The sequence below is a fragment of the Phacochoerus africanus genome, chromosome 11 (assembly GCF_016906955.1).
Source record: "Phacochoerus africanus isolate WHEZ1 chromosome 11, ROS_Pafr_v1, whole genome shotgun sequence".
NCBI lineage: Eukaryota > Metazoa > Chordata > Mammalia > Artiodactyla > Suidae > Phacochoerus > Phacochoerus africanus.
The window spans coordinates 9,457,682-9,478,681 of NC_062554.1; the positions used below are offsets into that span (position 1 = coordinate 9,457,682).

Below are 21,000 nucleotides of genomic sequence, written 5' to 3' on the forward strand. Positions count from 1 at the left end.
CCACCCGACACCAGTAAAAACGGGGTCTTCCCTGGCCTAGAAGTCCCCCTCATCTGACAGGTGGTTGACACCTGCCCTACCACCTGCTGAGAAAGCCTTTTCTGCAGCCCAGGCCTTCCTCTGCCCCTAGTACATATCTTTTTCTCTTCTTTTCTTCTCTCTTCTTTTCTCACTTTCCCACCTAACTCTTCGCACGTAGCTTACCCTTCAGGACCACTATGCTCGGCACACTTGACGAAGACACGCCACGTTCCCTTCATGTATGGTTCCAATCTGCATTAATTTCCTCTTCAGGCTCTGATCACACAGAAATGTACAGACTTTCTAATTGGCTCCCTCTCATCAAGATTCAGAATACAACTTTTTCCTCTGGACCAGGAGCTTACTTATTTCTTCATTTTCATTCATGTTACTGTGCAAAAACTGAGCATTGATATTTCAGATCTCCAGGTGTCTTATATGTACACTGGAATCAATTAATTGTAAGCATCACAGAGAAGCAGGAAAGAAAAGGTTGGCAGGAGAGCCTTTTGGCTCCAGCTTTTGTGGAGGACTTTGTCTCTACACTGAAATATATGTGAATATAAGAATCAGAGAGGGACATTAAAGTGATTTATCAAGAAATCTCCACACCCTACCCCTCTGCTCCTACTTTAAAACAGCTGCCTCTATGAAAAGAGCTGTGTTTTCTTAAAGATGATCCATGGGGCAGTTCCCATAATACGGGAGGAAATAAGTCCTATGTTATCATACTTCTCCTAAAGTACACAGTCCAGAAGCTAGGAAAGAAGAAACACAAATATGACACATAATTACAGACAGACACACAGCTGAGTTGATCAAAGATAAACAAATAAATAAGCAAAAAAATCAAATAGTCCCTTGGGCTGATCCATTTAAGATTATCTGCTAGCCTGGAAGGGGCCACAGATCTTGTTTCATGCTTGTTACTTATAAGTCCTAGCAGTTCTGGGAAATTCTGACCTTCCTGGGACCGCGAATAGGCACAGGCGTCAGAGACCCCCGTGAATGCCAGCTGACAAAACCCAGAGACAGCGTCTGTCCATGTGAATGAAGGGACTAGTCATTGGGTGGCCCCTTTGTGGGTCGCAACCTCAGGAGCTTCCCAGGTGAACTCTGAAACGGGCCATCACACCCAAAGGGCAGGAGAGACAGAAGAAAAGGCAAAGCACTGCAGATCGGGAAGTGGCAGGTTTAGTAGACACGGGAACTTACATGCGAGCTTGTCCTGGGTGGCTGCGAGACGGGTAGATCTCAGCACCCATCTGCCAGGATCTTAAGGGCTAATCTTAACTGGACTGAGTGCCATATTCCACCTGGACAGTCTCAACCGTCTATCGCCATCGCAGGCCTGCGTCCTTACGCAGCTCCTGGTGTGGGGACGGCAGGAGGAATGCACCTTCCAAGTATGAGAAGCAGAAACCTCTGATTGCCCAGGTCCAGCCTTCTGGTCAACTGGTGGTCTCTTCCGTTCCTCCAATGCCCTTGGGTAATCCTATCATGTCACCCTCTATCTTCTGTTCAAAAGCATGCGTTTTTGGCTCACTTTAAAGCCCACCGCTTGAGTCACGGGTCCTGGCTCGTCAGCTGGTCACAGGACCAGGAACGCCCTCTCTTTATGCCTCAACTGTGAACAAGATCACCTTGGGCCGATATCTGGAGCTGGATCATTTTTTCTTGTAGTCACAAGCATTACCTCCATCCTCTCCCTTTCTCTCCACCCCACACACATGGCCACCTCCACATCCACTCTGGTATTTTGTGCATTCCAGGGACACCTGTCCAGTCTCATCTGCAACGCACTCCCAACTGGAACTTTAATACCACTTTTCCATCTGAAAATCCGTATCTCAGTTCAGCAGTCCTAAGACTAACTCATCAAGGCAGGGGTTCTCTGGATGAGAAATTGAGTTTCTGTTCATTATTATTATTGTTAATAATAAGTGGATGTAATCATATTTGTTTTATTATTTATGCATTTACATATATTAACAATGATAATAAATGTTCATCAAATTTTTACTGAAAAGACTTAGATATACTTATACATACTTTCCCTAGAGTTGTCATATTGAACTGAGGACAGAATAAAAAGCTCATTGCTTCAGTTAGTGCAATTTTCTGGAAATAGTCATTAGCTCTGTAGAAGAAAAAAAGATAAGAAAAGAAGAAAAAACCTAGATACATGCCTGAGGTCCAGAGTGTGTTATTGCTAGGTACAATCAAAGCTAATACATACAGAACATATTGAAAAATAATGGCTTTGACTTAAATACTGGGGACCCATGTTGTACATCCAAGAATCATTTATCAGGTGCCATAGGCTCACCAGACAGGGTGAGTTACCTGGGAAAAGCACAAACATCAGTTGGGCCCTTGAGGCATATGCTTAATATTGTGTACATGCTACTAACATACAATGCAGCAAAACGAATGGGCCGGGTACGATGATCTAAACAGCAGAGAGGTTGGTTTCCATTAATGCAGCTTTCCTTCGTTGCTGCCACCAACAAAGCTGTCAGTCTGTCCGGGTTCCCTACCTGATGCTTCAGAGGGCAGTGAGTCAAAGGGATGCTCTAGAACGAGGCAGAGAGAAGAAGCGAATTATGCCACTCTGGATCTGCTTGGTTTTAATGCTGTAGATGACAGGGTTCATAAAGGGGGGGAAGAGGAAGCAGACATAGCTCATGGTGACGTGGACCACACGAGGCGCGTGCCTTCCAAACCTGTGGATGAAGGTCAGCCCCACCACAGCGACGTAGAAGACCAGGAGGCAGCAGATGTGGGAGACGCACGTGCTGAGGGCCTTGGCCCTTCCTCCTCCAGAAGCGATGCCCGTGACCGTCTTGAGGATCGCAATGTAGGAGAAGAAGATGAGGAGGACGTCCACTAAGACCATTGCAAATACAACCACCACTGGGTAGAGACGGTTGAAGGTGACGTTGGCACAGGCTACCTTGATGACATCTTGGTGTAGACAGAAAGCATGGGAGAGGACATGGGATCGACAGTAGGGAAACCAGGGAAGGCGAAGGATTATCGGCATGATTGACAGACCAGCCCTTATCAAGACCCCCATCCCAATCTTTAGGACCCTGGTGTTGGTGAGGACGGAAGTATATCTCAGGGGGTTGCAGATGGCAATGAAACGGTCATAGGCCATGGCGAGCAAAACACCAGACTCCACGATAGAAAGCATGTGAATAAAGTAGGCCTGAGAGAAGCAGGCCCTGTGGCCAATCTCTCTGTGATTCAACCACAGCACACCCAGAACCGTGGGCATCGTGGTCAGGGTCACTCCAAGGTCAGTGGCTGCCAACATAGCCAAGAAAGAGTACACGGGCTCATGGAGGTTATGATCGGCCCTGATGAGAAAGAGAAGGGCGCCATTGCCAAGAAGTATGGAGACGTAAACCACCAATAATGGGATGGAGAGCCAGTGGTGGGCCTTCTCCAGGCCCGGGAAGCCAGTGAGCAGAAAGGGGGAAGCAGAGCTGTTGAGCCACATGGTGGGCCTTGCAGAGAGGAAACGAGTTCCTTCGGATAAGGCCATAGAAACTCGAGTCCTAGAGAAGTTGCCCTCGACGGTGCTACCGGCTCAGAAGATGTTTATCAGTCTTGACTTCCAGTGACAGCAAGGAAGGTAATTCAGTCATTCCCTGGCAATTCCAAGGTATGGCAGAATAAAATGTATAAAGAAAAACCTACATATCATTCAGGGTTGATTATAGAGATAAGGCTTTGGACAAAACACTAGGGATGGAACAGTGTGTGCAGGATAGACCTGGTGGATGCCCTTAGAGATCACAGAGCCCAAAGCTAAAGACAAAATCAGCAACAACACCAAGTCAGTGTATCTGAATGAGGCCGTAAGAGCCTTGCAACTTACAGGGCATTCTTCGTGGGGCTCATCTTGGCTGGTGACATCGAGGGTCGACGGGAAATCCCCAGAGTGTGTGAGACCTGAAAGATCAGGGAAAAATTAGTTCTACACGACATTAGAGGGGCAAGCACGGACATCCCATGGTAAGACACGCAAGCAAATAATACATAGACAAAACAGCCAACAAATAAAATAAGGCAGACTTATTTGATTTGTGGGAATGACTAACATTCAATATCCCTGGAGGGAATCAGTTGACACGCTGGAGACTTTGGGGAAGCTGCAAAAGTAATGCGTTAATTATGTGTTCATCTCCCAAACACATAGACCTGAAAACCAACCCATGTTGCCCAGCATCGTAATGCCTTAGCTATGGGGCTGCTGTGCCTCAAAGAATTCATCATTTTAGCATATAGATACAAAAATTAGCTGTAAAAGGTGGATGTTATGATAGACACTGGAAAGCAGTAGTTTTTAACAGCACAAGACACATTCGTGTTGGCAAGTTACCTGTTTGGAGATGCAAAGATACAAATTAGTTATTTAGGCAAGTTCAGCAGAATATTTTTTAAAAGCTATGGAGTCTGATGAAGTTTTTAAAATGTGAGAAGGCATTGTAACATTCAAATTTTAAGGTATCCTCCGGTACAGGCAGCCAATCTCTGGGAGTTAAAAAAAAGGGAGTGCACTGGTGGCATCAGCCAGAGAAAAATGGGGCTGCTTTCTATTATGGTTGGTGTGGACTGCACATCTCACATACTTTGAAAGAAATCTTGGTTTTTAAAAAGTGAGAAGGCACTGTAACATTCAGATTTTAAGGTATCCTCCAGAACAGGCAGCCAATTAATTTCTGATTTTGAGCAGATTCTCAAATCATCAAAGCATATGTGTTGATTGGCACACCCTACCCAGTGGTTGATTGATTCAAGACACAGCTGCTTGCTCTGCACCTGGGGATGCCTCGAGGGTTGTTATAAAGGATATAGAAAGAAGAATCCCTCCCTATTTTTCAACTCAGGTGGTATTGAATAAGCTGTGTACTTTTGCAGATGCTGAAGATACACAACTATGTAAATCACTGCCCTTGATCTAAACGCACATACATCCCAGGCTCCATCCAAGATTCATTTTAATTTAATGGGGCTTATTAGTCCTGGCCGACAGTCAAATAGTGACGTCTCTCCACCAAGTATTTCAGTCTCTGATGATTACGGAGCTACCCCTCCTCAGACTTTTGGAAGAGATCCTATCTTTTGAGCGTATCTGAACTTCCAGGGAAAAAGAAAAAGCCATGCAGGAATTCACAGGGTTAGAGTGGGAGCCAGCGAGGCTGAGTGTTCAGCTTGAGGAGAGCAAGGAGTAGAAACCGGTAATTGATCTCTGAGTCTACACTCATCACCTGGTTCGCTCCCATAAACTCTCCTTTGCCTCATGTGTTCCAGAATCTATCTTTGACTTTGTTACACATCTGAGGAGGTAAAGCTTCAAGAAGCCAGGTTTTGGGGATGCTGGACAGTCTTAGGGCCCCATGCCCACGCTCCACATCCTCTTGACATGGAAGAGTACCACGCTTCCTTCCGGAGAAACCCGATCCTCATTTTCTGCCCTCTCTACCCTCCTGCCTGCAGTGAGACCTCAGCGGAAAGATGCTGTAGGTCCCTTCACTGACCTGAATTTTGGTTCTTTCCCATTCTTCAGGGCCATAGTCACGCAATCGAGAGCTCTTAGCCTCATCAAGGATTTAGTCAAAATGCCTTCTTGGCATCATCTCCACGCAATGCTGGCTGGTGGGATCATTCACTTTAGAAGCCTTCTAGGAGCGCATTCTGGATTTCAGCAGCTCCTCGTCCCCTCCCTCTCTGTCCTCCCTCTCCCTCCTTCCTTTTATGCCTCCGTTCTTTCCTCTTCTTCATCCTTATTTGCGCCCTCGGCTTTGGAGATCTGGGGCTTTGAACAGCAGTCCCCAAGGGCTCTGTCCCAGCTTTTACTTAGGTCCTGTTGCCAGGAGAGTGATTAGTCACTTATATCTATCATCGCAGGGGGAAAAAATGAGTAGGCTAGTTATGGATCTTTAACGAAATAGAGGTTTGGCTTGGTTTGGTTTGGCGGCACCCATCACGACCCGTGGAAGTTCCAGGGCCAGCATCAAACCCACATGACAGCAGTGACAATACTGGATCCTTAACCCACTGAGCCGCCAGGGAACTCTGAAATGGCGCTTTTCGGGGAGCACTTTTGCCCAGCCGTCTATGAGAACTCTCATAGTCTGTCCGTAAAGTGAGGAGTGTGTACACATTAGAGAGCAGGGTGTTGGTTTCGGTGAAGTAAACACCCTCACCCCCCACCCTCTCTCCCCGAGTTTTGATGTCTGGCTGCAGCCAGTGGGATCCCAGAGTCCTGTCTTATGGAAGGGAGCTTCTCCTTCCAGTCCCAAGCTTCCCCTCCTCCCTCTGTCTGTGTCCTCTTTTCCTGGCTTCTCTACAAGGAGACAGGGAAGGTTGGGCACACTTGGAGTCGAGTCATAAGTAAGATATGGGGGACAGCTGTCAGCAGGCCAGGGGTCCTCCCATCCTCCCCCAGAGAAATGGCAGCCCAGTGGACATGAGATGGGGCGCACTGACGCTGGGTCCCCAGTACCTTGTTTACGCCGTGACCGTGGCTTTGCTATGTCACGTTGGGCCAGCTGTCTAACCTCCCTGAACTCTGTGTTCCTTATTGTTGCCAAAATACATGCCATGATGATTCACACCCCAGAAAGCTGTTGTGACGTTTAAATATAAATCACTTAGAAGAGTCCGCAACCTGTAAGAAGTACCCAGGCGACGTCAGCTATTACACCTGTCAGGATCAGTCACACTTACTCATTTGGAATTAGTCTGCTTCCCTACTGAACAGTGAATTGTTTGAGAAATAGACTCCATCTTTCACCATTTAATGGCACATAGCTGTCCAAGTGATTAAATCATAGAATCAACCTCATATTCCCTGATTGCTGCTACTGGAGGTGGATGATATCACAGGCAATTTGTTACAATGTATCTGATTGATGGAGAGTAATTTTCGTTTCCTTTTATTTTTTTTTTTTGTCTTTTTTCTTTTTAGGCATATGGAGGTTCCCAGGCTAGGGGTCAAATCAGAGCAGTAGCCGCCAGCCTACACCACAGCCACAGCCACAGCCACACAGGATCCGAGCCATGTCTGTGACCTACACCACAGCTCATGGCCATGCTGGATCCTTAACCCACTGAGCAAGGCCAGGGATCCAACCTGAGTCCTCATGGATACTAGTCAGGTTTGTTAACCACTGAGCCACAAAGGGAACTCCTCATTTCCCTCTTAAAACAACTATCTCACAAACACCATTCTATTGAGCCAAACAGCTTTTTGAGCCAAACAGCTAATCTGCTACATTAGATTTTAGCTACAGACCTATGTAAGAGCATATAGAGGTAAACACACAGAGGTAGTCCTTTTTTAGTTAAGCAAATTAGAGATTCAATTTAAATTAATTACCAATAATCTTTCCTGTAATTATTTAATTATTGATACAATGAAAAAGAAAGCAGAACTGAGAAAATGTATTTTTAGATACACCTAAACTGACAATCAGGAAAAGCTTCAATGAACATGTTTTTTAGTAAAAAATATTATTGAAGTTAATTTATATAAAGAAATGTGAATGACTCATAAAGGTCTAACTCAATGAACATTTTTTTAAGTTCACGCATAGTTGCTTTATATTCTAGTTTCAGACGTACAACCTAGGGATTCAATACTTCTATAGATTATACTCCATTTAAAATTATTGTAAAGCACTGGCTACATTCCCTGTGTTGTATATTACATCTTTATGTCTTATTTATTTTATACTTGGCAGTTTGTACCTCTAATCTCCCTTGCATATCTTGTCCCTCAATGGCCCCCCCACCTAGTAAGAACTAGTTTGTTCTCTGTATCTATGACTATTTTTGTTCTGTAACATTCATTCCTTTGCTTTATTTATTTGATTTCACAAATAAGTAAAAATACACAGCATTTGTCTTTCTCTGTCTGACTCCACTAAGCATAATAACCCTTTGGGTCCATGCATGTCATTGGAAATTCCAAAATTTTAATCTTTTTATGGCCTGAGTAATACGGTAATTTTTTTTTTCCTGTCTTTTTTAGGACCGCACCTGCGGCATATGGAAGTTTCCAGGCTGGGGGTCAAATCAGAGCTGTAGCCGCCACAGTCACAGCAACGCCTGATTCAAGCCATGTCTGCGACCTAAACCACAGCTCACAGCAATGCCAGATCCTTAACCCACTGAGCAAGGCCAGAGATGGAACCTGCGTCCTCGCAGATACTAGTCAGATTTGTTTCCACTGAGCTGAGACAGGGAACCCCTATAATATTTGATTTCATATAATTCATCTTTTTTACCAATTATCTGTTATTGAGTACAGGTTCCTTTCATATCTCTGTAATAAATAATGCTGCTATGAACACTCTAGTGTGTGTGTGTATATATATTTTTTGAATTAGTGTTTTCATTTTCTTAGGATATATACCTAAGAGTGGGACTGCTGGATCATTTTTAATTTTACAAGGAAGCTCTATTTTTAATTTTTTGAGGATGCTCCGTACTGTTTTCTACAATGGCTGCCCCAATTTATATTCTCACCAACAGTGTACGAGGGTTTCCTTTTTTCCCATATAAATTTTAGAATAAGCTACGTCTTTTAAAGGTTTGCTGGAATTTTACTAGGAACTGCATGAAACCTATAGTTCTATTCTAGGAAAATTAACATCTTTCTATATTGAGTCTTCTGATCCATGAGCGCAGCATGTATCTCCAGTGCTGGTAGATCTTCTTTTTATTGTTCATCACGACTTTGTAATTTTTTTTTCTTTTTTGACCACCCCACAGCATGTGGAGTTCCCTGTCCAGGGATCAGGTTCGAGGACACAGCTGCAGCAATGCTGGATCCTTAATCCACCGTGCCTGGCCAGGGGTTGAACCCGCATCCCAGTGCTCCAGAGATGCCGCCAATCCTGCTGTACCACAGCAGGAACTCCTTGATGTTGTAGTTTTTAGCATCTACCCCTGTATATTTTTAAATTAAGTTTATGCCCAAATATACATTCAGTATTTAAAAGGTTATGTAACTTGTTCATGTTGCATTGCTAGAGTATCACATTTCTGGGGCTGCCTTAACAAAGTATCACAGACTGTATGGCTCAAACAACAGACATTTATTTTCTCAAAGTTCTGGAAGCTGAAAACTCAGGTTCAAGGTGGCAACAGTGTTGGTTTCTTCGAAGCCCCTCTCCTGGACCTGCAGATGGCAGCAGTCTCCCTGTGTCTACACGTGTTTGTTTTGTGTATATTGATTGATATCTTTTTTTTTTTTTTGTCTTTTTGCCATTTCTTGGGCCACTCCCTTGGCATATGGAGATTTCCAGGCTAGGGGTCTAATCGGAGTTGCAGCCACCAGACTACGACAGAGCCACAGCAACACGGGACCCGAGCCACATCCGCAACCTACACCACAGCTCACGGCAACGCCGGATCCTTAACCTGCTGAGCAAGACCAGGGATCGAACCCGCAACCTCATGGTTCCTAGTCGGATTCATTAACCACTGAGCCACAACAGGAACTCCTTGACTAGTATCTTTCTGTGTGCCTAAGTTTCCTCTTCTTATAAGAACACTAGTGAGATTGGATACAGCCCATTCTAACAACTTCCCTTTAACTTAATCATCTCCTCAAAGTGGTTTCTCCAAATATAGTTAGATTCTGAGATGCTGAGGGGTAGGACTTTCATATATATATATATATATTTTAGGGAGTTGGCACAGTTTAGCCCATAACAGCTAGTTGATGATTCTAGCAAGATTTAGCTGAGCCTCAGGCCTACAATAAACATTACTTTAATCCTAACAAAGCCTGATAAGAACCAAAACATTTCTTCGGGGATAGGAAATTTGCTCTTCCGGTAACATATGTTTATTTTCCTCTAGAACTGCTAAGAGGCAGGATGGTCGCTGTAAGAGGAGGAGGAACAACAAACATCACCCCCAGGACTGAGGGAGGGTGTGCTCCGCTGAAATACTGTGTTATGATCACGTTCCCTGCATTTCTAGGAAAAGAGAACAATTCTGGCAGGATAAACAATAAAGGAGTGGTGGGTATTGCAGACTGTGGGTTTATGATGGGTTCTGGGAGAAGCTTTCACCATATTGACTTTAGTCCCACTTTCCAAGCTAGCTTTGGGATAAACCAAGCAGAAAACATAGTTAGCATTCAAAAGAGAGGCCAAGAAGAGGCTTGAGTTTCCTCCTGAGAACAACTAGGAAAAAAAATAATGTTTAAGGTAGACGTAGAGGATAAATACCTTCCCACAGGTGACCCCAGGGTCTGCTGGGCCCATAAGGATGAGCTTTCCCTCTCCTCACACACAAGGCTGTCCCCTGAGGCTCTATTAGCTTCATATATTATTTGGAGAAAATGTCCTAAGACCCTGGGGAGATTAATTAAGTGTCTCATTTCCTTCACAGGAAGGTTAAGACAGAGAAGATATTTCTTAAGACCCCAACTGGCTGGAAAAGGAAGAACTCTAGGGAGGTGTTTCTTTATTAATAACCTCTCTGGCTGGCTCTCTTAGCAGATTTGAGAAACAGTCATAATATCTGAGTCTTTAGGCTGGACCCCAAAACCTTGGTCCTCATCCCTAACGAGCTGCAGTACGTGTGAGTGGGAAACACCCAGGAGATGCCGAAAGAAGGCACTACGTCTCCTCTGCTGACGCCTGTCTCAGACGACCCCTTTTGAGCAAAGGACTTCATGCTCTCATTAGTCCAAGATAGAAATCTAGAGTGAGTCCCATTTCGTCTTTCCCTCATTCTCATTTCCAACATATCAGTGTCTTGATAGGACCTGAAAAATGCATCCTTACCTGTTTAAGTTTTGGGGGTTTTTTCTTTTCTTTTTATTTTGGGTTTTGTTTGTTTTTGTTTTCATTTCCACTGCTGTAACGCATCTCTAAGCCGGCCAGAAAAATAAGGGGAAGAAGGGCAGTGTCTCCATAGCCAACACTTCTCAAGAAGTGCACAGATCTTAGTCTGAAATTGTAGCACTTGGAAAGGAGTTTGGCAAGAGTATCTAAGACGTGCCACACCCCATGACATAAATATGGCTGACCTCTTCAATTGTCTCTTATTCTTTCTAGGGGATGAATACAGGGGCACTTCTTATTTTACCAGATTTTTAAATGCTGCAGACAAGGGTTATGGGTGTGAATGGCATTAGGTTTCCTCAATTTGGGCAGCAACTAGTCTCCTGGTTCTACCCTCCACCTTCGGAACTTCTTTCCTTCCTCATGTTCTTTCCTCACCTTTTGTCTCTTCCTTCAAGATCTTCCTTTTCATAAACCTAGAGAAGCTCCCAGTTGAAGACATGTGAATTTCCTACAGCGTGAAGCACACTAAGAATCTGCATGAAATTCTTGGGACTAGAGAAGAGGGAACTGATTTGAAGGTTATTAGCAGAGCAGACGTGATCCTTCCATGTTGCGTAGATTTGTCTGGACTGATTCATTACTTGTGCTACATATTCTTGTACAAAAGGGGAGTCTTACAACATGGCCAGAAACTATTGGATTAAAGGATATCATTGCTGAAGGGGCAGAGAAAAAAGGGGACTGGAGCTGTACTGAGAACACAACGGAGGGGCAGCTATGCGGGGTTATCTTTACAAAAGGGACTGAAGAATACACATCACTTATATTTTCAATCGGCACTAAATGTTGGTTTGTTTCTCATTCCTGGGGACAGAGGAGGGAGAATAAGAAGTGATTCAGTCAACTTTCCATCCCTTGGGGTCAAGTCAAAAGTGCCGAATTACAGCTTCACCCAGTTGTCTGGCACCTCTTCCCTGCTGGAAACTTGCAATAAATCTCACCTGTACAGGTACAAGGTAAGAGGATGGTTTTCCTTGGGAATCTCTTAAGGTGGTGGCTCACATTGGCAAAATACCTTCCAAAAAGCAGGTTTGAATAAGAACATCTTTTTAATTTGAAAGAAAAAAAAAAAAAGCTTGAAAAAACCGTTCCAGTATGTGACAGGAAAAGAGCAGAACATCCACTGGTTCTAATTCAGTAATATTTACAGATGACTCTTGATTTTTTTCACAGGAAAATATATACTTGTCTCAGACTACCCCTTTTGAGTAAAAGACTTCACCATTCTCCCATTAGTTCCAGCTAGAAATCTAGAGTCAGTCTCATTTCATCTTTCCCTCATTCTCATTTCCAACATGTCAGTATCTTTACAGGACCTGAAAAATGCCTCCTTACCTGTTTAAGTATTTTTTTCCATTTCCATTGCTGCTGTCTTTATCAAAGTCATCATTGCCCCTTATTTGAATTATTTCATAGCTTTCTCCTTCCCTTTATTTTTTTCTTGATTATCCATTCTTCACCTAACAGTCCGAGTGAAAATTTCAAATGCAAATCAGAATATGCCATTGCCCCTCCTCCACTGAGATTTTTAGGACTCTTCAGTGTCGTCTCACTGCCGTTGTAGCTAAAACAAAACTCCTATTGTTGTCGTTGAGGCTCTAGGAAAGCTCACCACTGCCTGGGTTTCTGATATCACCGCTGTCTCTCTTCTACTTGCTCACCAAGCTCCAGGCATGCTAAGTTGCCCTCTCCGTGGACGAATCCTCCTCCAAATCCCACCTGTCCTGCTCTTCCCTGTGACTCAGGTCGCAGCGCAAACGTCACGTCTTCAGAGATGCAGTCTCAGATCACCCAAACCACTCTGATTGCAATGCCAGCTCAATGTTTTGTTTTCAAATTGTAGGAACATAACATTTTCTTATTTTTAAACTTAATTTATTGTTTGTAAGATTGAGGACTTTGTCTTTTTACCATTTACTTCCCATGCTTAAAATGTTATGCCTCTCAAATAGTGGGTGTTCAAAAAATATTGAGGGAATTAATGAATATATGTATATATGTACGTGTGTGTATATATACACACATACACATGCACTGATGTACATATGTGCATAGAGGTATGTATGTATACCTGTATATATGTATGATTGATGTATACATACCTTTTTTTTTTGCTTTTTTTAGGGCTGCACCTGTAGCATATGTAAATTTCCAGGCGAGGGGTCAAATCGGAGCTGCAGCCACAGCCATGGCAATGCCAGATCCGAGCAGTGAGCAGCACCTGTGACCTACGCCACAGCTCACAGCAACGCTGAATCCTTAACCCACTGGGACTGAACCCGTATCCCCATGGATACCAGTTGGCTTCGTTTCCCCTGAGCCACAACGGGACTGCATGTTATGCCTAAACATACGTTCCGTATTTTAGGAGGTTTGAGCAAGGCACTAAAACAAGCAGCCCATCGTCTATGGCAGAAGAGATATCAAAGGCCTCTTCGAGGACCTAAGCCCTTCTCCGTTAATGGACAAGGCTCTGCTCCAACAGCAAGCGAGCCCTCACTGAGTGTTGGTTAAGACACACTCAGAAGCCTGCGGCTGGATGCCAAGGAGGCCAGGAAGTCGTTTTCTACAGTACAAGCGGGTACCTAGGAAGGAGAAAGGTCAGGCTCTGGGAAGTTGTTTCGGTGGCCACCAGAAAATAATGGGGAAAGAGAAAGAACCTAAGTGGGAATAAGAGAACATCAAATGTTCAAATGCAAGGAGACTTTAGGAGGAGCCAGGTCCTCGGCTGGCCTCCAGCCTGAGGGTCCAGGATCATCTAAGTTCCAATTCGTTTGGGCCGTTGTTGTGAGCAGTGACTAGTTCTTAGTGTCCAGGCAAGGCTAGGAAACCCTTCATGTTTTCCCGGCCCGAATCCATGGAATAGAAGCCAAGTGTCTCTTCTTCACATCCACCTACGTAGCGACGGTGGGAGTCGTATGGCTTCTCCTAAGCCTTTTCTCTTAGATCTGGAGACTTTTGTTGAGAATTCAGAGAAATCATACATCTATGCAGGATAACATGTGCCAGGAATCACCACTGTAAAGGCAATTAAACTTCAAGTAGCGGATCGGGATAAGGTGAGAATTGGGTTCCCTGAAATCCCACAAGGATAGAGTCTTCTGTGAAATCAGCATCATTGAGGCAGATGGCTTCTAAGTTGCAGTGTGCCTCAAAAATTCCTTGGGGAGCTTGTTACTCTGCAGATGACCAATGAAACTCCAAGTATTTGATTAAGTAGGTAGGAGATGGCCCCAAGAATAAGTGGATAAGAACTCAAAAAATACAGGCTGTCCTGAGAATACGTTTTCATAAACAATGGCTTACGTGGATGTCATTCTTACTTTTAAGAAAGAATTCCAAGCCAGGATCTTTGGAGTGATACCTTGAAAGTAGAGCTGCATTTCTGTGGTTATAACGGAGAAAAAAGAACATTTCTTCTGGATAAACCCCACATGTGGCCCAACAGCAGCTTCAATTCCTTCCTATTGACGGGTTTTCCAGACTTGGAGGCAGCTCACCGCTGGATTTCCATACCCTTCTTTCTCGTCTACCTCTCTGTCCTTTTAGGCAACGGTGCCCTCCTCCTTCTCATTAAGGAAGACCACAGCCTTCACGAGCCCATGTACTACTTTTTGGCCATGCTGGCAGCCACAGACCTGGGGCTGACCTTGACCACGATGCCCTCGGTGCTGGGAGTCCTCTGGCTGGACCACAGGGAGATCGGACACGTAGCCTGCTTCTCGCAAGCCTACTTCATACACTCCCTTTCCTTTGTAGAGTCTGGCATTTTGCTTGCTATGGCTTGTGATCGTCTTATTGCCATTCGCAACCCCCTCAGATATACCTCCATACTCACCAATACTCGAGTGGTGAAGATGGGGCTGGGCATTCTGATGAGGGGGTTTGTATCTGTCATCCCCCCAGTCTTGCCCCTGTATTTTTTTCCATATTGCCACTCCCACGTGCTTTCCCACGCATTCTGCCTTCACCAGGATGTCATCAAACTGGCCTGTGCGGACACCTCCTTCAATCGACTGTATCCAGTGGTGCTTGTAGCTCTTATATTTGTGCTGGACTCTCTGGTCATCCTTGTCTCCTATGTGTTGATCCTCAGGACCGTCCTGAGCCTTGCCGCCCGAGAAGAGAGGGTCAAGGCCCTCAACACCTGTGTCTCTCATATCTGCTGTGTCCTGGTTTTCTATGTCCCAGTGACTGGGTTGTCTCTGATCCATCGGTTTGGGAAGCAGGTCCCACAGATCGTCCACCTCATCATGAGTTATGTCTACTTGCTGTTCCCTCCCTTGATGAACCCTGTCATCTACAGCGCCAAGACCAAGCAGATCCAGAGAGGCATTCTTCGCCTTTTTGCTACCTGGAGAGTTAGAGCCTGATCTCTGAGCACTGCAGTCCCTCCCACAGAATGTAACTCTGGTTTTTGGCAGGGGAGCAAAGAAGCTTCCTATCAACCACCCATGATCAGACCTCTTGATAAAACAATTGTCAAAGTGGATCACACATTGCCCAAGGGATCTCTGGAAGCCCAGATCTTTGGTCTCCTTTGTGCAATTAAAACATAAAATTCTGTATACTAGGTATCTCTGTCTGCTTTGCCATCAATTCTTGTGATAATGATACATTTGGTGTGCAGAGGTGTGTCTCTAAGTAAAATATAATTTATTCAGGGTTTGAAAGGTGGAAGAGGGGAAAGGGATTACAGGGATCAGAATTATAAGTCAGCTTGGGTGAAATGGACCAAGTTTAGTCTATTTATAGACGATCCAATTTCTAATCATGAATCCCCCCACAGACATCCACAGAAATGATGGAAACCCATATGACTGGTCCCCGAAGCAGGAGTTTTCCCTAAAAGAATATGCATTCTTCCTTGACAAATGTGATCACTCATCTTCTCAACCAACTCATTGGTTTCTACCCACCCCCCACATTAAGTGATCATGATTTTTTCTCAAGAACTGGTAGATGACACTTATTTTCCAAGGCAGTACCTGCCGAGACCAGCTCAGCAGGTGAGGGCTAAAGAATGGGTGCTGTGAAACTTAAGGAAAAAGTTAACATAAAACAAGACATTTATCTTAATTAAAGGTGGGAACCAGGGGACTCGGGGTCTCAGGGACCAAGAGCACTGCCTCAAGAAATGGCTTTTATTGTGCTCTTTAGGATTACCTCAAATGAGGAGGGGGTTGTAGGTGCGGAATATAGGTTTTGTTTTTTTGGTTTTTTTTAAGTTCTTTTATTATTCTAAAAGTCACATAGCTCGTTAAGCTTTTACTCTGACCTTTAGGCATTTAACAATCATTAGCATTTGAGGAAGCTTGGCTTCAGCTATCTATGCATAGCATCTAGAGAATCATCACTGTGCTTCCAAAAAACTGTATGCTTATCTGCAGCAACCTGGCGTGCCTAGGTTTGCACCTCCATTCTCCTTGCTAAAGCATATTCTGCTAACGACCCCTCATAAACCACTTGAGGTTCCTTTTTCTTATTCTTTAGAGGACCTATCATGCTGTGCAAACAGCGTGCCAATCTGCACAGGTCCGGGTGTGCCTAGACCAACACATTATATCCTCATTCAGCTGACCCTATGAATAATTTATGCCTTTAGGTCTTTGTTCTTAAGCTTAAGTCATTGACCAGCACTAGGACTGTTTTTCAAGCAGGAAGATGGGGTCAAGTAAAGCAGGACAAGATGGAGTTTTCAGCAAAGAGGCTGAGAAAATATTGTAGAAACATGTCTCCCGACAAGTACCTGCTTAAGAACAGAGGAGAGGAAGTGGACATAGGTGGCGCACTTCCTCCCATCTCCATCCTCATCCTTACCCTACTCCCCCCGTCTTTAGCTGGGACGTTAGGGCATCTACCAGTGGCTAACTAGTCCACCTGAGTGGGAAAGGTAGTTCCAGCTCCTTCCTTCCTTTTGCTATGAGCAAGGCCTGAGGGAATGGAGGGGAGTTCCATGTTTTTGGGTGGGGGCGGGAGAGTCACCTTCTATAAGTGTGTCCCAATTGCATTTTAAAAGTGTGAATATCTCAAGGAATAAATTGTTATTCTTTTGACTGAAATTTTCTGATGACTTAGAAAGGGACTTGTGACCTAAGTTAAGATATCCTCAAAGGGTATATATTATGTCTTCGTGAGAGCTCAATCAGAGCAGAGAAAAAAATCTAGGCGAGTAGGAGATGGAACTACAGGAGTTTCCTGGTGCCAGGAACGGTGTTACACATAAAGGGTAGGAGAGCCATGAAAATCAGAGGGCAAGTCTACTTCCGATTGCAATGAGGGGGGCAGTTTAAAACTGTAGATTATCTCAGGTGCTCGCTATTTCCACCTCATTCTGAGCTTGCGACGTAGCTCCCCCAAATCAAGGCACCCCTACATTCATACTTAAGACAAAGAGTTTCCAGGTTCAAGGACATTCAGACCCAAGTCATCCCCTGGGACGGACTCTGATCATGAATTCCCACCTTACTGGCTTTCAGAAGGACTTTTGAGCAGAGGAGAGAGTTCAGGAAGAGCTAAACTGAACCTGAAATGTCAGAAGCCAAAATGTGACCCGCGTGTTTGACCACATGATGCTCATACTCATGCGAAAGGCTTGCAGTTGGGCTAAAGCTCCAGGACAGATTCAGGAGACCAGGCTGAGAACAAGGACAAAGTCCCTCAGATCTTTTTCCCTGCCAGAGAGTGAGGGTAGTCCCTTCTGTTCAGGTACAAACTGTTGGAGAAAGTCAAGGTCAGAAGGACATGTTCTCCATGTCCACTACTTCATCTTACTATCTCATACTTAGAGTAAAAGGAATTTTTCACCATTTGTTCTAGAGGCAAGAATGGTGACCAAGAGACAGACAAAAACAAACAAACAAACAAAAACCCTCACTGCCTACTGGAATTTATCAAAAATTGCACTTACTTGTGAGAAAATATTACTTTAAGAATATGTATGTTGAGTATTCAGTGAATGATCTCATCTGAAACCAAAGAAAGGCATCAGAAAATTTTCACGTTTCTTCTGAGTTTACTGCCCTTACTCGCTCCAGGATTTAAGAATGAAAACAAAGTCAAGTGTGGTTTTGATGGTATCTTCTCTGCTGTGGTGGGGATCAGAAAAGACAAAGGTGATTTGACCGCATGCCTTCCACCCGCTAGATGTGGTTATAATAATGCCTTCTGGATGCAATAAAAGTGTGTAATTGTAGGACACAGCTCTGGGGACCTTCCCCTTCCTCAGAGGCGACTAGAACGATATTTTAGAAGCCTAAGTGTCTGCAGCCAGAGGGACCCTGGGGAACCATTTTTCTATACAAATAACTTCACCAGTTGATGCTGTTATCAGTTGTCAAAAATAATACTAGGTCCTACATCAAGACCCAACAATTACCTTTCCCTTTTATTCCTGATGCCACAGGTAAGGCTCTGATAACCCTGGGAAAATGGAGTGGGAAGACTAGAGAGGAAAATAGAGTTGACTACCTGTCTTGGACCACACTTCCTTCTAGGACTTGTTGCAAGAAAATAAATAGAACACTGAGGAAAGCTATTTGCCTTTATGAATTCTGTCCAGTGTAACAGAGTATAACATAAAATTTCAATTCCTTGAAAAATATTGACTTTCAGAAATAAGCAATGATTTTTTTTGGTCATGAGTATTTATATGAATAATTTTTTTTTTGTCTTTTTGTCTTTTTAGGGCCGCACCTGCGGCATATGGAGGTTTCCAGGCTAGGGGTCCAATCGGAGTTGTAGCCGCCAGCCTACGCCAGAGCCACAGTAATGCCAGATCTGAGCCGTGTCTGCAACCTACACCACAGCTTGCAGCAACGTCAGATCCTTAATCCACTGAGCGAGGCCAGGGATCGAACCCACAATCTCATGGTTCCTAGTCGGATTCGTTTCCACTGCACCACAATAGGAACTCCCCAGTATTTATATGAATAATTAAGAGATCCAAGTTTCTACATAGACTCTCTTGTTAACCCAGGACTGACTCTCAAGCTGTTTTTCCAACAGGGCTATATTCTTTACAAGAGGTGGGCAGGGGGAGAGAGGTGGATGCTGAGTGATGACAGGGCGTGATCGAGACGCGTGAAGGTCTCTTTGTTACATCTCCTCCTCCAAGTGCTGTTCTCTGCATCCAGTTTTCTCTCTCTCACACCTCTGGGTGTTACCTTTCTACACAGTCTCCCTTCTTTATGCCCTTTGCCTTCAGTGATATGACTGAGTCTCAGTTACAGGACAAAACTGTGCACGTGTCCATGCTTCAATGCCGATACTTAAGAGCTGCTACTTCATTCAGGATCATTCGATGAGAGCTCCAGAGAGAAAGACAAAGTGATGTCTACCTTTGGGGGAAAAAAATGGAGGCTGGAGGGCTTGATGATGACTCAAGACGCAGGCAGTGTGTGAGTTATTGGTGATTCTTAACTGGACATTTCTTTGGGAAAAAAACAGTATGAATCAGTCAGCTTATACATTAGCCAATGATGGCATCACAAATGATGATTTGGAACTCAGTGTCATTACCTGCATCAGTTTAACCATCAGCATACCAGCCAGTTAGTGCATCGGTGTTTTCACACAAAAAAAATAATAATTAAAATTTCATAAGTGAGCTGACCATCATTATTTTCATTATGGACCGGGAGCTCATCCATATTTTAATTAGAATGAGCTCATGAGAGCCCCTCGGCCTGAGAAACAAGTGATATAATGTAAAAGACAACATTTTGTATTTTGTTCTGAAGACTGGGTGATGCAGCAAAGACGTCCAGGACTTAGGGGACTTAGCGGGAAGGAGGCAACGTGAGGGGTCCAACTGTAATAAACTCAAGAAAAGGGTATGGACGTAAGGAAGAAGCAAAAAATGATAGGATGGAGGTGACGTCCAGCTGAGTGAGAGGCATGAGCAAGAGGGACAGAATTCACCAGAGGTACCCAGCTAAGACCAGGCAAAATGAGAGGAACCCCGCATATGAGTGAGAAGTAAACGTGCAGTGCCGTAGAGGTCTTTGTCATGTGCCAACTCTGTGGCTAATTGACATAATAAACTTACATCAACGCTCTAAACATTAATTTATTCAGGGTGTTTTTGACCCTGCCCATGGCATGTGGAAGTTCCCGGGCCGGGGGTCGTACCGAGCCGCAGTAGAGACGATGCTGGATCCTCAATCCACTGCACCACAAGAGAACTTCTTGTTAAGAGTAAAATATGGAAAATAGCACTAGTTTTTTATCACTGAACAACAGATTACTACAAACTGTGCTGGTTTCTATTTATAGTACTACAAAACCACACTCGTTCATAATAGCGTGACTCTGTGGTCATAAATCCAGTAGGCTTCATTGGGTTCTCTGCTTAGAGCATCCTAAGGCCAAAATCAAGGTAATGGCTGGGCTGGGCTCTTATCTGTAGGATCTAGGGAAGAATCCACTTCCAAACTCATTGATAATGTTGGCAGAACTCAGTTCCTTGTGGTAATAAGTCAGAGGTCCCTACTTTTTTGCAGGCTGTCAGCAGAGACCCTCTTTCTGCTCCTGGAGGCTGGTTGCCTGAATTTTTTCTAATGTGGCCCCTTGCACCTTCAAACCAGTAACTGTCTGTCAAGTCCTCGAATTCGAATTGCTTTGTGTCCTTTTAAAGGTTCATATAATTGTACTAGGTCTACCCATAGAATCTCCCTTGATTAACTAAAAGTCAACTGATCGGGAATCTTAGTTTCATCTGCATAGTCACTAGCAGGCATTTCATCCTACACACAACCTAACAGCCCAGGGATTAGGACAGAGAATCTTGGTTAGATGTGTGTGGTGGAGGGAGTTTTAGAATTCTGACTACTGCATCTGTTAGTGAAAGAGACGTCCGTTTCCATCCAATATGTGTGTTATTTATACAGTACCTGCAAAATGTTTATTTTTCTATTTTTTATGCAATAAGAGCCTGAATGAGCTAGAGTAGACACTGAGAATGAAATAATGAGAGTTTTTAGAAAAAATAAAAGTCAGAATAGATCAAAAACTAAACGCTCAATTGTCAAGACTGAGGAGAAACACCATTTTTAAAAGAAAGACGGGGCAAGATATTTACATTTAATGCTCG

The 21,000-nt window shown here is 44.1% G+C and overlaps 2 protein-coding genes across 2 annotated transcripts; one reads left to right on the top strand and one right to left on the bottom strand.

The window, feature by feature from the left end:
* Positions 1–2,584: 2,584 nt before the first annotated feature.
* Positions 2,585–3,529, bottom strand: LOC125111660 (olfactory receptor 51B6-like). Its single transcript, XM_047753682.1, has one exon. The coding sequence runs from the start codon at positions 3,527–3,529 to the stop codon at positions 2,585–2,587; it is 945 nt and encodes a 314-aa protein (XP_047609638.1).
* A 10,812-nt stretch (positions 3,530–14,341) lies between these two features.
* LOC125111646 (olfactory receptor 51B5-like) lies at positions 14,342–15,280 on the top strand. Its single transcript, XM_047753662.1, has one exon. The coding sequence runs from the start codon at positions 14,342–14,344 to the stop codon at positions 15,278–15,280; it is 939 nt and encodes a 312-aa protein (XP_047609618.1).
* The last annotated feature ends 5,720 nt before the right edge of the window (positions 15,281–21,000 follow it).

Excerpts from the sequence above, each read along its gene's own strand:
- LOC125111660 (XM_047753682.1), bottom strand. The coding sequence starts at position 3,529 with ATGTGGCTCAACAGCTCTGCTTCCCCCTTTCTGCTCACTGGCTTCCCG.
- LOC125111646 (XM_047753662.1), top strand. The coding sequence starts at position 14,342 with ATGTGGCCCAACAGCAGCTTCAATTCCTTCCTATTGACGGGTTTTCCA.